Here is a 15,683-nt window from a genome sequence, read left to right on the forward strand (position 1 = left end):
AGGTGTCAATGATATTAAGTCATAGTATAGGTAAACATTGGAGATACTCTTAGGGAAATATGCATAAAAGTCCATATATATTTTGACTTTATTGACAAAAAAAGTCATTTTTTTTTGCAATTTAACCATTAGAACCGGCTATTACTCGCAATTTGACTCAATTTTAAGATAACCGCAAACAATAACAGGTTTTGATTGTTAAGACTTGAGGTTAAAAATTATTATGCGTTGAAAAAAAAATACATATATTTTTTCCTATCGATAAAAAAACCACTATTGATATTTTGTTTACAATTTAATCATCAAAAATTGTTATGTGTTTGAGGTAAAGTGAAAATTGAGCCAAATTGCAAGTAAAAGTCGGTTCTAGTTGTTAAATTGAAAAAAAAAATAATAGCCAATTCTAGTGGTTGGGATGTATAAAAAAACAAAAAAAACAAAAAACAAAAACAAAAACAAAAATAAAAAAAAAACAAACAAACACGATGACTTTTTTGTCAATAAAGCAAAAAAAAGGACTTTTATGCATATTTTCCTTATTATTATAAATATTAGACAAAATTGCAAAAATGGTCCTTGTGGTATGTAGTTTTTTGGGTTTTAGTCCAAACCTCGATTTTTTTGGATTGATGGTCCTTTTGAGCTGGTTTACATGCAGTTTTGGTCCCTGTCCAAACTAAAAAGACTATTATACTCTTAATGAATTTATTTTTCATTTTTCTTTCACTTTTTAAAAATATTATTATTATTGTATATAAAATCGGACCCACCTCTCTCTCTCTCTCTCTCTAGAAACTGGTGTGCCATAGTATTTTCCCTTTCGTCATTTCTTCTTTTAACACACAACACACATACCCACCCACCACCGTTAGCCACCACTATCCGCCACCACCACCATCAATTATTTTATCTCTATCACTCTCACTCTCACTATCCCCTCTCTATCACTCTCTCACTCTATCTCTCTCTTATCCCTCATACACGCATCAAAGAAAGTAAAACTCAAGATCATCTTCTGTAACGCCCGTAGATCCGGGCTAGTCAATTTAGAGATAATAGGGGTCGAAAACGACTTTTCGACAAAAGATTATTTAGAATAAATAATCTTAACCAAGTTGTAGAATATGTCTCAAGGTTTCCGTACATATAAAGAACGCCGAAATCCGAGTTATAACGAAGAAGTTATGACTCGTCGAAGTTTTACGGCAGAACCGGCACGGCACCGGGAGACGTAAATAGTGAATTTATGATAGAGCAACTTTTAGCCTTAGAGATCTAAACGAAAGTCGTAGAAAACGTTAAACCGAGAACATACAAAAAAAAAGTACGCCCAAATCTGACTTCGTATGAGGAAGTTATGAATTTTCTAAGATTTGGCATAGCAGTGCACGACCCGAAACTCGAATTTTAGATCGAGCGGTTTTTGGCCTACGCGACCTAAAGGATAATTGAAGATCCCATTAATAGGAACTCAACGGTAAAAAGACAGACGAAAACGGAGTCCGTATGTAGAAGTTATGAATTTTACGCGGACATTTAACAGTATAATCTCCTCGTACTGTTAAATTTAAGATCGGTCGAGAATTAGCCGACGGAGTCAAAATGAAAGTTGTAGATATTATTTTTACCTACGCGTGGATATAAAGAATGTCAAAAACGGAGGTCGTATGTGAAAGTTACGGATTTTAGAAGTCGGAAGTGTGCTGTGCGAAAATGGGTGATGTGGCACAATCTTGGCCATTGCTTTCTCCCCAAGTCTTGCCACTAGATGGTGACATGTGGCACCAAGTTCAGCCATTTTTCACCCTATAAATTGAACCTCTCCCACCCTCATTTTCTTCACACATTTCCCATTCTTTCTTCTCTTTAGTCTCTCTCTAGAACCTCTCTCTAGCCCCGAAACCCCCCGAAAAGCCTAGGGAACCTCCCTAGCACGAGGCGGAAGCCCCGGAGTGCTCGACGGCTCCGAGAAGAAGAGCTTTTCGGCTCGGGAACGCTGCTCCAAGCAAAGCCCGGTTTTCTATAAAATTCGCTGTAAGTGAGCTACGCCTACGTTATTTTTAATATATCGTTTATTTAATTATAGTAGCGTTATTAGGAACTTATAATAAGTACTTGGGCTATTATTATGGGTTATATAAGTATTGTTTAACGCTTATATAATAGTAATAATAGCTAGACTATTAATTAGTCTCGGCGAATAATAGACTAAACTCTAGTGGTAATAATACTAGGTTTCGTCGAAGGAAATTATTTTTAAAAAGCGAAGCGCTGTCTGAGTTCGGATTCACCACCTTTTCAAGTGAGTGCATAGTTACTTTCATCTTACACATAGATATGAAGTATTTTAAATAAATTACGTGCTATGTGTGCATATTATCTGTATACTTGCTATCTATGCTGGATGAACGATTTTATACATGTTTTAAATGATTTAAACTGTATATATATATATATATATATATATATATATATATATATATATATATATATATATATCTACGAGAATATGTTGGGTAAAACATGGATAGATGTAATAGATGGAATATGAGTTGGATGATGAGTTGAGAGGTGTTATAGACCACGAGGTAAGTGTGAGAGGTGGACGATGTGAGAAGCCTTTCCCAAATGATGGCCCCGTCATCTAGCAGAGTATGGATGACAACCACGGACTATTCTAGACAGTCCAGTGGAACACTGGCAGGCTCGCAACCTGTAGGTGTTGTGAACGATGTGTTCACCGGTGTACTCTAAAAACCCATTGACATGTATTGCGAGTGGACTCTTGAAAACGATATTGTCAATAAACGAGATAACCCTAGCAGCTGTGCTCGAAGGACAATACTGGTAGTTGCGCCTCACATAGAATGTCACAATTCTGGCAGCTGCGCCTAAGTGATAGAACTAGCAGCTGTGCTTGATAGCTGTGTCATTGACAACGATGGACTTTGTGTCGATTCCTTAGGATGATCCTTAGGAATGAATGAACGAGGAATAATTGATTCTTAGGGTAGATCCTTAAGAGTAAAGAAGATAATGGGGATGGGTAATTGGGTTGATTGTTTGATGTTTAAACATAATAATTATATTATTATGGGTTGAAAACCCTATGTACTCACCAAGTTTCCCAACCTGACCCACTCAGTTTATTTGTATCACAGGTGTCGATATGAAGTTACATTACACTGAGAGATTTAAAAGAGATGTAGATCACTAGTGTAAATGAATGTAAGTTCTGTTTATGCTTATGTTTCTGTATTAACGATGACATCTCAAATGTTTTAAAATGAATAAAAATACATTTCTTCGGAAATTCTTTGATAACGTATTTATCATGTTTTTCTGGGAACAAATTCCGCAAGATTTTTATTAAAAGAAGTACTCTGATTTTTATAAAGCATAAACAAAATCGGTCTTTTCTGGCCGTGAAAATGGGGATGTCACATCTTCATTCGGTGTTGACCGAAGATCTGACGATAATTTGGCGGCAGAAGGAAAAGAGACCGAGTGACAAACCGATCGATCGATACAAAGGGAAAGAAATCATGGGTCAAGGAAAAGGAAGTGGCTGCAAAAATTTGGCACGGACTTTAGATCTAGATGCAACTTTCTTGCGACGGTGAAGCAAACCACACCCCCCAATTCATCTTCTCCAACCAAACCCCTTGGTTGCAGCCCCAAATAGGTCTAATTTCTTCCAATTTTTTGTGGCCATGCTCCAATGTATCTAAATCCTTGCGTTAATTTGTGGTCTCGCTCATTCTTTCCTTGCTCCGGTGGTGTTGTTTGGCTCTGATGAACTTCTTCTTACCCTCCAAATCCAACACGAACCTATGGTTTCTCTGTTTCAATTTGGATTGCAGATGATGGAGATGGTGATGTGGTGCAGAAGTGTTTAGCGATGTAAGGGTGGAGATTTATCAAACACAAATTATAACATGCTTGTAAAATCAATCGACAACTAAGGTTCTTGAGGCCCACCTCACCGTCTCCTTCTTTCTTTCCCCTTCATTTGCTCCCTTTTTCCTTTCAGTCCATCGTCTTGAAGCAATGAATTGGATGGAGAATCTGATCTGGGCATTTATCATTTTCAGTTTATGAACATATTTAATGTTTTAGGGTTGCAATTGGGTGAATTGGATGGAGAATATGAACTTTGATGCAGAGAGAGAGAGAGAGAGAAAGAAAGAGAGAGATGGAGATGTGGGCCCAAATTACTTATTTATTTTCTTTTTCCTTTAAATTAAATAGAAAAAATATAAAAAATATATCAGAAAGGGCATTTTAGTCTTTTCAATTTTCCGAGGGACCAAAATCACAAGCAAACATGGTCAAAATGACCACGAAGCCAAAAAAGTCGGGGTTTGGACTAAAACCCCAAAAAAATGCATACCACAGGGACCATTTTTGCAATTTTGTCTAAATATTATTAGAGTAAACTACATGACAGGTCTTTGTGGTTTTGGGTGTTTGTTTGATTTTTTTTCTTACATATATAGTCTCTATAGTATTATTTCGTTATAATTTTCCTCGCGTGACTAGCATAAAATTACACTTCTTTTTCTAATTTCTTTTTAATTTTTTTATTATTAGTTTTACCTTTTATGATAAAGGAAATTGAAACGGTCCCACCCCACACCACCTTTAATTACCCAACTCATTATTACTGAAAACATGTTAGAATTTGGAGATTTCGAATAACAATGAGTTGAATAATTTATTGGATCGTAATTACGATACTTTCCGAAATTTGTAATCCAACTCCTATTCATGGGGTTACACAAATGTAGACTTATGGGATAATCCAATAAAACGAACCAATTACAGGTTTAATCTAATTCAAAAACACATAATACTTTGATTGTGTTATTGTGTTCTTAGAGACAAAACCGCAAGTAATGATGCAATTTTTCGTGATCAATCTGTTTGTCTGCAACAACAATCTTCCTTAAATGCATGGAAGATGGCGGTTGATGGCAGTTACAATGGAAAATTGGCGCCAATTATAATGACCCAATATATGAGTTTTTGCGGGAAGATACTTACCTGGGACCATTTCCTATATAGAAATTCGTTTTTTGTTTCGGACGCTACCCATTGACCCTGTCTGCCAACCCCCGCCAAGGGGTACTTCCCCTTGTAACCATGTCCCCCCAGGAGAGCTGCCCCTAGACCCCTGTATTCCCGAGTCAAAATTTATCAATCTGAGTGTGCATCCCTCACCTCTAAACTCGAAAAGTAAAATGAGCTCAACCTGTCTTGATAGTAATACTAATTATACTAAAATATGTTGATAACACTAAAATCGCCAACAAAACGTAATCTCTCTGTCTCACTCTCTCCCTCTTTTTCTCTTTCCTATCTCTCATTTTTTTAACAATCACGAGATCATGTCACCTCCTTTAGCTTCCGACTGGAATCATTGGATCGTCGTCGCTCCATCTCTCGTCTTCATTTAGCCTCATTCTTCGAAAATTCTTAACCCTTGATCTGAACTGTTAAAGTCCATCAGATGAGAAGATGAAATGATAATCAGATGATGGTTTGACCCGAAGTCTTAATGATATAGGGTTTGATCAGAAAGCACTTTATGACATGGTTTTGGCCACTCCATCTTCATTGCTCACCTTCTTCGATCTGCATTGAAAAGGAAATATGAAGACATGATGAGCTAATTTTAGATGGTGACTGAAACTCAATTTTGACAATCTCGTGGTTTTTGCTAAAATCGATATCGGATGGTGACCATATTTGGTGAGTTTTGATTATCTTGTTGAGTTTTGCAAAAGAGTGATTAAATCTTTATTCTTTGTTTTCCGCTCTATTTGGTGGTTATATATATATATATATATATATATATATATATATACGCACACACACACACATATACATATCATCTATGTTTTGGTACCTACCACGACATGGTGAGTGGTAGGTCATGACGCGGTGACGGGTTTCGGTCGCGAATGTTTTGTTATTTGGTAGTTGGTGGTTGTCGAGGCCAACAAAATTAATACCCTAAATATTACACACTAAAATAGTGTATAGTGGTAAAGGGATCGTATCCACGGAGATTGGTCCAATTTAAATCTCTATGCAAATCACTTGTTCAAGTACTTGCAAAACAAAAGTAAAAGTAAAATGGGGGGGGGGAGGTTTAATTCTTTTTGCTTGTTTGACAAAATTAAAACCAGCTAGAATGTAAATATGACAAGTAAACAAGTAAAAGATTTGATTAAAATCAATGAAGTGGAATTGGTTGATTTTGGGATACACCACATGGATGACATAGTTGACTTATCATTAGACTAAAAGGAACAACACTTGTGAATTGGTTTAACTTGGCTATAGCAATTCATAAGCACAAATTACCTCAACTCTTCTTAGATATTAAAATGGTTGGAGGAGCTCTAACACATTTCCTTAATTAAAGTCACAAAATCAATGAAGCATATAATCTTGTGAAAATCAATTAGCTTTGAGTTCTAAGAGTTACCAAGTCCATAAGATAATCAAATGCTTACATTATCATTATGGAGGAAACATTCCCATGGTTTAAATGAAATGAAAACAAACATAGAAACCATTTGTTGCTTACCAATCTCAAAGTCCATTACTTAACCAAGAAATTGATCAACAAAAATATATGTTTATTCTTCTAAGCTCATGATCAAAGATAAACAAACATAAAAAGATGTTTAACTAGAGAACATTTCCATAAACTTCAAACACAAGGTAATAATAGTCTTCAAAACAACCAATCATCCATGGGATTAAACCCTAATCAACCAAATGAGAATTTAGCCAAACATGGCCAAGATAAAAGAAATACAAGGTAGTTTAGAAATACCAAACATTGTTCTAAGTGCAAGATGAAAAGAAATAACACTAGTCTTCAAAATCTTCAAATCTTCCAAAACCTTCTTGAGAGCAAAAGAGTAGTTTTTTCCAAGTGATTATCTTCCTTCTTGCTTCAAAACTTCAGTAAAAGTGGTCAAAAATTGGATCCAAAAGTTGCCCAAAAGTATTCCACCAACTTTCCCCAAATAGAGGCAAAAAGGCTAAAATCCGGATTCTTCACAGTGCGATCCACGCGGACCATTTGTAAATCCACGCGGACCGCGTGGATTCTGCTGAATGGGCTTTTTTGGCCCATTTGATTAGCACACCAACCCAATCTTCTCATTAATGTTTCAGCCCATATGCACAAACTCTTGAGAGCCCAATCATGCCTTCCAAAGTCTTCAAAGATGCTCCAATGCTCCTTTAATATTCCATAGCTCGAGTCCTCGTCGCCTCATCATCATTCTCGCCCAAAAATTAAGTCTAACTCGATTTCTTATTTATGCTCACACCAAGCTCAATCGCACCACTTCAAGTCCACAAGCAAACCACAAGCCTCCAAAAGTCCCGCACTCCTTCCATATCTCCAATGACAAATAGTCTTCGGTAAATCCTGCAATAAGCTCAAAAGACTGGAAAGCACCCGATAAAGGAGAAAAATAACAAAAAGAGAAAATATGCATGAAGATTAACTAAAATGATATGGTTTTAACTAAAAATAAACTATGAAAAGAAGTAAATAAAATGAAACTATCAATAGTCATGACGCAACCATTGGGTTGGCCACGATGCGATGATCTGAAAGTTAAATTTCATTCACTATTGACTTTTTGACCAATTTGATTTCTGGTCAAACTAAGGATTTTGAGTAATAGACTAAGGATTGACCTCTGACATGTTAGGTGGTTTATATAGCTGATTGGCGAGTTGTTGAGTGTTGATCTTTGAGCTTGTGTTTCAGGTGAGTATTATCACTATATTGTAGGACACTAGGCGTCTTTATGTGCTTGTTGTCTCTGTTATTCTTCCTGGTTGCTTGTATGCTTACATGCTTCGTTCGGTTGAAACAGACTTGTTGGGTTGAAACATACCCGTTCGGTTGAAACAGACCCCTTCGATTGAAACAAAACCCTTTGGTTGAAACATACATGTTAGGTTGAAATAAACTCGTTCGATTGCAACAAACATGTTGGGTTGAAACAGACCCGTTCGGTTTAAATAGACTTGTTTGGGTTGAAACATACATGTTGGGTTGCAAAAAACATGGTGGGTTTTAACAGATCCGTTATTGTCATGTATGGATTTTGTGATGTATATGGTATTTTGGGGAACTCAATAAGCTTTAGCTTACAGATGTGGTTTAAATGTTTCGGGTACTTTAGGTAATCGTGAGAAGGCGAAGGCGGGACTGTACACACACACACACATCAACATATTTATGATTTGAGATTTCACATTGCTTTTCTTTATAACTCTAATTTTGAATTATGGTTTATGAACAAATGGTTTTGCTTCGAATATATCTTTATAAAAATGAGTGTTTATTCTATTTTGAAAATGAAAATTTTATTCTGAAAAATCGGGACGTTACATGAAATCTTTCATTTGAGATTAGATGAACTTATTGATGATTTGAAGGTCAGGACAATGATTATAATGCTTTATGTTCATCCATTTTGAAAATAACTATTGTAGTTGTCCATTTGCTGATATATAAGAATGTGATGATTGAAATAGGGTATAACCATAGAGTATTATTATTGTTGAACTGTGATTTGTATTATGTACTAATATGTATGTTAAAAAAACATTTGAACACCTTAGATAGACCATAAATCATTGAAGGTCATTCCATATGAGTTAGAACTGAATTTGATAAGTTAAGCGGCGACGACCAGGGGGATTTGGGAAGTCTTCCTTACAATTGAATAGTCGTGTGGATCTTTAAGCACAAATATACACAGACGTGTTAAATGATGATCCATTCTAGGATTTTGCAACTTTGTCTCAAACTCTCAGTTGGGTGTTATCATTGGGATCTTAAGACTTATATAAGAGTAACAAGGGGTTCTTTGGACCTTAACAAGATATCTTATCTTACTCATTTTAAGGCAAGTTAATAATGATATCCCTAAATGTTAATTGTATGCGTTTTATAGCTTTCCGGGTAATTCAAGGTGATTTAATAATGAGATTCCTAAACAATTTATTTGGTTTCTGTTTATGTCAAAGTCTAATTATTCAAGAAGGACCGAGGATAGCTAAACATCAAGTTATTGTCCTACAATTGACTTACATAAGTAAAAAAAATATTTGTAGTAATGAATTGTTGTTCGATTTTAGTATGTTTAAATTTATGTTTACAATTAATACACCGAAAATGATACATATACCATTAATACACCAAAAATGATACATGTATCATTAATATTATGTAATTATAAATTTAATAGTTTATAAACTTAAGGAATGATGCAAGTTTAGGGCACGTTAAAAACGTATAAGTGTTTTCCTATATTGCACCATACCGACATCATAGTAATAATCAAACAACTGGATGACGCTTTGAATTAAGTCGGAGACATGTCGGTTAGTGTAATTCGCACCTCTAATGTTAGAGTTGGAAAACGATCAACTTCAATCTTGTCTATTGAATACATGAACCCTCTCATGTCGTCAGACATGGTAATCAAGATATGTGACATACACCTAACCATTGACTGCCTCAAGCCCTCAACCTCAAATGTCAGAAATGATATCTCTAGGGTATGCATAGATGCTTCATAAATGCTTAAAGCGGGAAATGAAGTCCAAAGTAATGATATGAAACAAATTGCATTGTCTGGCCTCTAAGCTTTCCACTCCATATTGTAAAGACGGTAGATGTGACAGTGTCAATTCTAATATTGATTCCATGTCGTTTAAAATAACCATTAATGAACAAAACAGTCTCGAAAATGGTTCGATCGTGTAACTAAGTATGGCTTATTGTTTTCAATGACATTGTTTTGTCTGATCACCATGGGTGGTACATTTGCTTGTACTTTTGCTTCTTGAGAATGCTAAGTCGTAGAGTCTCCTAAAATGTAGTCGTCTTGATTCGATGTCATTCTCTTTAATAATCTTAGAACATGAATATCCTCATTTATTCTTATGGTTTGCCCAAACTAAGACTACCATGACTATCAATTGAAACTTAATTAGACATAAAGTTGGCACTCGCGAATAGTTTGGAATATCGCGAGTCTTTGGCGACCTCCCTTAAAACTCGATTTCTATATCCATTGCATGAGAAAGATGGTAGATTAAATTCTTTTGAATAGTTAGTTATAGTCTACAACCTAATCTAAGTCTTTAGCGGAAATAAATAACCTCGCGATTTCTATGTATACCTGTCGGTTTAATTTTTTTAGAAGAAACAAATTCACGAGGTATAAGAGCTTTTTTTCATGATGTTTATGGCTATTTTATTAATTTTAGAAAAATTGGTCACGAGTTTAACTAAATACTTAGGATCAGCTAAAAACTTAAGATCCTAATCGGATTCTTAAAATCCTAATATAGATTTTCTTTTAGATACATATTAATATGATCGGAATTATTTTTTGTTTGAAAATCATAAGATGTTAATATTAAAACTCTTTCATTTATGTTTATCGATCTAAATGGCCCGTGTAATTAATAAAGCCCAAATATTTTGTTCTCCAAGGTTCGTTTGGATTATCGCACTGGAATCAAAAGGAGACGAACGTCGAGAAAAGTCGGTGAGTGGAAATCAATAATTAACGTTCAAAACACACTGCCGATTCTCGAAGCAATTTGCAGCGAACGATGAGATCAAACATTGTTACGGAGGTAAGACATCGAACACCTTGTACTCGTCATTTTTGCTGCTTCAGTTAATATTAAGTAGACGGATTTCGATTTTACTCTATTGGCTTGTATGTGTTGGTGAATCGTTCTTCTCCAGCAGAAATTGCAAGGGCAATTAGTTGTTGCGAACTGGTTTATTATTAATCGGATGCTAATTTCAAAATTAGGAACTTCTAGTAGGTTTTTGAAGTGTTCAGAAGACAAGTTTCAAACGCGAAGATAATGTGTTGGGAAATGAAGTTGCCAATTTTCTAGTTTCTCGTCTGTTCGTTAAACTGATTAGTAGGTTTAATCTGGTTAGCGAGAAAATTTTAACTTCGTCAGATTGTGCGATTCTTGTTTGTTCTTATGATTTCCCGTTAATTGATGTAAAATTCTCTAACTATATAGTAAGGAGATAGGTGAAAGTCTGATCTTATCTGTGAAACCAAGCATAAGCGGAATCATTTCTTAATTAAATCTAAGTTTGATTCAGTGTTCTCTTTGGTACTGAATTAAGTTCTGGTCTCGACAGGTAGGATTGCCTACAAGATTTAAGCAATGGTGGGAAGGAATACCATTCCTTACTTCTATGGTGGTTGCAGTTTGTGGTGTGATTTACTTGGTTTGCCTTTTGGTTGGATATGACTCTTTCTCAGAAGTGTGCTTCTGGCCCTCTGCTGTTCTTTCAAAGGCCCAAGGTATGTATTAATCTCTATATTTAATGGTTACCACTTCCTATGTTTCTAATTTCTATGCATGTTCTACTAAAATTGGAAATTGTTTAAACTCTTTTTCTCTTTGTTTTCTACTTTTTTGCAGTTTACAGGGTTTTCACATCTATATTCTTTCATGGTTCAATACTTCATCTTGTATTCAATATGTTGGCCCTGGTTCCTTTAGGCTCAGAGTTGGAAAGAGTTATGGGATCAATCCGTTTGTTGTACATGATTGTTTTGTTGGCTACAAGCAGTGCTATTTTTCATCTTCTAATTACATTAATAGCTGCCTACAACCCCATTGTCTCCTACTACCATTTCATGGACGAATGTGCGATTGGCTTCTCTGGTGTTCTATTCTCTATGATCGTTATAGAAACAAGCCTAAGTGGAGTCCAATTTAGAAAGTCAGTTTCTTCATAATCAACTCTCAATTATCATGTTTTCGAACTTGATGGAAAGATTAATTATTTCTCCTCTCTTGCAGTGTGTTTGGACTTTTTAACGTACCTGCTAAGTTGTAAGTACTTATCTTTTGTATCATTCAAACTCTTCATTTGTTCTCACTTGTTGCATAATTTAACACTTTGCAACATGTTTCAGGTATCCATGGTTATTACTGGTGGTGTTCCAGCTTCTTATGACAAACATCTCATTGCTTGGACACTTATGCGGGATTTTATCTGGATTTGCATGTAGGATTCCTTTTCCTTTCCTTCCTTTTTTTCACACGTTTTTTTCAATCTTTACTCACTCTTACAGCAAAGCACATTTCTTAATTTCAGACACTTATGGTTTATTTAACTTTCTAATACCGGGAAGCTCTTTCTATTCGGGCATAGAATCCTCTCATTGGCTTGTATGTTTTTAGTATTTACCTTCACTAGTTCATAATAAAATGAAAACTTGTAAAATCCCATATTTGAATTATATATTTTTTTTTGCAGTCAACTTGTGTTCGTAGACCAAAATATATAATGTGCACAGGTGGCGATCCTTCTGGATACATTCCTACACATACTACACGTAACACATCATCCAGGTATTTTGTCCTCTATCTTTTTGCCCCCTTATTTTCTATATTTTCAGTTCTCTATCTGATTTCTGATTTCTGATATTTATATATTTATAAAATTTGCAGCGAAACACTTTCTGGGAATATGTGGGCAAACTTGTCTTCATGGATGCCAAGGAGAGAGGTGGCTCCCCAGGTAAGCAGTCAAATCTGAGTGTTGTAGCCATGCTGCATTTTTTTATCTCCTTGTTTTTTTTTTTTTTTTTTTTTTTTTTATTTAAAAAAACACAAATTTATGCAGTCAGCAGAAGAAAATAGTAGGTTTCCTGGACTTGGAAGGACAGTTGGTGGAACCCAAACAGAAACAGTCTCCAGCAATGCTTCTCCTGACTCAAGTCTACAAACAAGACTGTTGGAAAGTGGCAATAGCCCTGTTCATCCTTCAACTCAGGAAGCAATTGCAAGAAATGATAGAAGGTATTATTAGTTATTATAATGTGGATGTAAAAAATTGATATTGCTATTTATTAACGTGTAAAGACATTGCTATTATGGGTAAGAAGTTTGGTATTATGGGAAAAGAAATGGAAGGAAGTTGGTATTATGAGTAAATGAAAAACTAAGGCACATTGGCATATTGGTAATAAGAGTAAAGTTGGTTGGTATTTTAAAAGTTAGTTTGTATTTTAGGCAGGCAGGGATAAATACAGATACCACAGCAGCAGTAAGTGTTGTATCGGATGAAGAGATCCAAAAGCTTGTGGCAATGGGTTTTGATAAGGTAAAAGTAAAAACAATGATCCTCCTTTTTGTTATGTAAAACAGTAAAAGTAAAATCTTCTTCTTCTTCTTCTTCTTCCTCAAAGTGTTTGTTGAAATATGTGTGTTTGCATACAGACACAGGTGGAAGTGGCTATAGCAGCTGCAGATGGGGATTTGAATGTAGCAGTTGAAATTCTCATGACCCAACAGGGATAGGGATGAGTTAGTTGTAAAGTGGGTTGGTTGTTGATGAATATGAATATGATGATTACGTAAGTGTGAGTGCAATACTAATACTGTCTAACCAGCTCATAACTGTATCTTCCTTTCTTATATCTTTAGATTCTGTTTTATCTTAACTACGTAAGTGTACACGTGTGTCTAATATTCATAAATACGGAGTAAATAGTTTTAGACATCATTTAAAAGGAAGAAAAAAACAGATAAACACAACATTCAATTAGAAAAAACAAGAAACAAAGCTTTAATTGTAATTATATTGCCATGAACAAAGGTAATATTCAACTTCGTGATTGTATCTGATGATGATTAACTCGAAATTGTAAACATAAAAGATGAAAATTTTACATTAATTAACATAATTATAATCCAATGTTTCAGTCACCAACTCGTTCATAGGATACATAACCGGACAACAACAAGGTCACAAACACAAACACATTTACCACCACATCACTATACGTGGTTTACAATATAAACTTATATATAGCACAGTAAACAATAAACAACAAACTTGTTGCTTAAAGACCAAATATTACATATATATATATATGCTCTTACAACAACTTACTTATAGTCTTATAAACGACACTTGACGAACAACAATTTAGTTTTGCGAGGCCTTATCCTTTTGAGGACGAACAATCAGTACGGGACACTTGGCATGATGTGCACAGTAATCGCTGATGCTTCCGAGTACAGCCCTGTAAAATATATCAATTACCACTTGTTATCACATTTTTTATTTGTTTTTTTTTTATTAAAAGATATATCTTAGATCGATTTATATAAACTAAAATACCTCTTGATTTGGCCAAGGCCTCTGCTACCAACAACAAGAAGATCAACGTCCATTTGTTCTACAGCTTCAACAAGTATTTCCTTTGGTTTTCCCTTTAACACCAAATACGCTGCTTTTATCTGTTAATTTTATAAAACAACTTTCTATATAAGAAAATATGCATATCTTAAAAGTTATTGTGGTGTAAAAAAAACATTATAAAAACACGAGTAACCTTATGTTTGTCGCACAATTCCGAAGCACGAGCAAGAACTTTAGCGGCACTTTCTTCCTCTGCTTTCATCACCGATTCCTTCATCCCAGATGTTGCAAACAAAACTGTTGTCAAGTAAAAAAGAAGATTATTATTTTATAAATATTTTATAATAATTTACTAATTCCCATGCACTTAATTAGAACTACAGTCTACTTACTAGGACCAACAGGGAGGGCGGTGTAAGTCGGTTGAAAGGGAGGTTGGACGTGAACCACCGTGACTGTGAAAGACGAAAGTTTGTCGGCGTCTGTGGCATCGTAGTCGTGGTGGAGGAAGAGATGTTGAAGAGCCCATTCGAGAGCATAGAAACTCCCGGCGCTTTCATCAACGGCTATCCAGATCTTCATTGTTGCCGTCTCCTCCCCTGTTTTCATCTCTTTCTCCACCGCTGTCTCCTCCGTTCCATTTGTCGTCTCCATCATTACTCTCGCCCTCTCTCTTTTGAAATCTAAAACAAACTCATTCGTTTCAATGTTAGAAATTTGGAAGGGGTACTACGTCTATATATATATAGTTTGCTACATATAACTTTATATAATTATTTTTTATTTTTTAATTATTAATAAACATATATATTCTTGTAACAAGAGGACCAATAGTCTTGAAATATGATAACTTGTAACATGTAAATTGTTCATGTAAATTCGTCTCAGGCCTACGTGGAAGGTCAATTACGGACTGCATGCAATTTTTTTGGATTTATGTAAGTATGGTAGGTCTACATTATTATGTGAGTGTGAGTGGGATTCATTTAAGATAACACATGCATATTGATTTTAAAAATTTTAGGTTAAGTTTTTGTTGATGTTCATGTTGTTGTTATGATGATGTGTGTCTTCACTCTCATTTGCAACTCGATTAAAGTTAAAAGACAAAAAGTTTTACTTTTATCAATAATTTATAAGAAAAAGTGGGAGCAGCAAAAGTTTTGGGGCCAGAGTAATCTTGTATTATTGTATTATTACATGATATCGAAAATGGTTTTTGGATCATATGTTCCTTTTTGGAAATTCACTAACTTATGTTAAATTCTAAACGATTTGGATGTGGAAATTTCAGTTAAATTAGTTAAAGATGAATTGGTTAGGTTATATTTTAATCAAATCATCAACGTAACGTGGGACAATCCCACTTGGTAGAGGTTCGACTCTTAGATTGCATGTCGCGTGTTCTAATCCGAGCATATATGAATTT

The 15,683-nt window shown here is 35.0% G+C and overlaps 2 protein-coding genes across 2 annotated transcripts; one reads left to right on the forward strand and one right to left on the reverse strand.

Moving 5' to 3' along the window:
• Positions 1 to 10,527: 10,527 nt before the first annotated feature.
• Positions 10,528 to 13,550, forward strand: RBL15 (RHOMBOID-like protein 15). The gene is made up of 11 exons (XM_079075556.1): positions 10,528 to 10,698; positions 11,231 to 11,396; positions 11,518 to 11,821; positions 11,902 to 11,934; positions 12,018 to 12,109; positions 12,200 to 12,273; positions 12,362 to 12,456; positions 12,556 to 12,625; positions 12,731 to 12,906; positions 13,120 to 13,210; positions 13,327 to 13,550. The coding sequence occupies exons 1-11, from the start codon at positions 10,675 to 10,677 to the stop codon at positions 13,405 to 13,407; spliced, it is 1,206 nt and encodes a 401-aa protein (XP_078931682.1). The 5' UTR covers positions 10,528 to 10,674; the 3' UTR covers positions 13,408 to 13,550.
• A 201-nt stretch (positions 13,551 to 13,751) lies between these two features.
• LOC145154669 (uncharacterized) lies at positions 13,752 to 14,986 on the reverse strand. Its single transcript, XM_079075557.1, has 4 exons — positions 14,647 to 14,986; positions 14,448 to 14,551; positions 14,234 to 14,352; positions 13,752 to 14,135 (listed from the first exon to the last, which is right to left on the reverse strand). The coding sequence occupies exons 1-4, from the start codon at positions 14,909 to 14,911 to the stop codon at positions 14,039 to 14,041; spliced, it is 585 nt and encodes a 194-aa protein (XP_078931683.1). The 5' UTR covers positions 14,912 to 14,986; the 3' UTR covers positions 13,752 to 14,038.
• Between the last annotated feature and the right edge of the window lie 697 nt (positions 14,987 to 15,683).

The sequence above is a fragment of the Lactuca virosa genome, chromosome 1, assembly GCF_052849685.1.
Source record: "Lactuca virosa cultivar CGN04683 chromosome 1, Lactuca_virosa_CGN04683_v6, whole genome shotgun sequence".
NCBI lineage: Eukaryota > Viridiplantae > Streptophyta > Magnoliopsida > Asterales > Asteraceae > Lactuca > Lactuca virosa.

What these genes read in the sequence shown, in the direction of transcription:
- RBL15 (XM_079075556.1), top strand. Translation starts at nt 10,675, where the DNA reads ATGAGATCAAACATTGTTACGGAG. An exon ending in TTTAACGTACCTGCTAAGTT is followed by an intron (nt 11,935 to 12,017) that starts GTAAGTACTTAT and finishes AACATGTTTCAG; the next exon opens with GTATCCATGGTTATTACTGG. An exon ending in ATTGCAAGAAATGATAGAAG is followed by an intron (nt 12,907 to 13,119) that starts GTATTATTAGTT and finishes TTTGTATTTTAG; the next exon opens with GCAGGCAGGGATAAATACAG.
- LOC145154669 (XM_079075557.1), bottom strand. Translation starts at nt 14,911, where the DNA reads ATGATGGAGACGACAAATGGAACGGAGGAGACAGCGGTGGAGAAAGAG. An exon ending in CGCCCTCCCTGTTGGTCCTA is followed by an intron (nt 14,552 to 14,646) that starts GTAAGTAGACTG and finishes ACTTGACAACAG; the next exon opens with TTTTGTTTGCAACATCTGGG. An exon ending in GGCCTTGGCCAAATCAAGAG is followed by an intron (nt 14,136 to 14,233) that starts GTATTTTAGTTT and finishes TATATTTTACAG; the next exon opens with GGCTGTACTCGGAAGCATCA.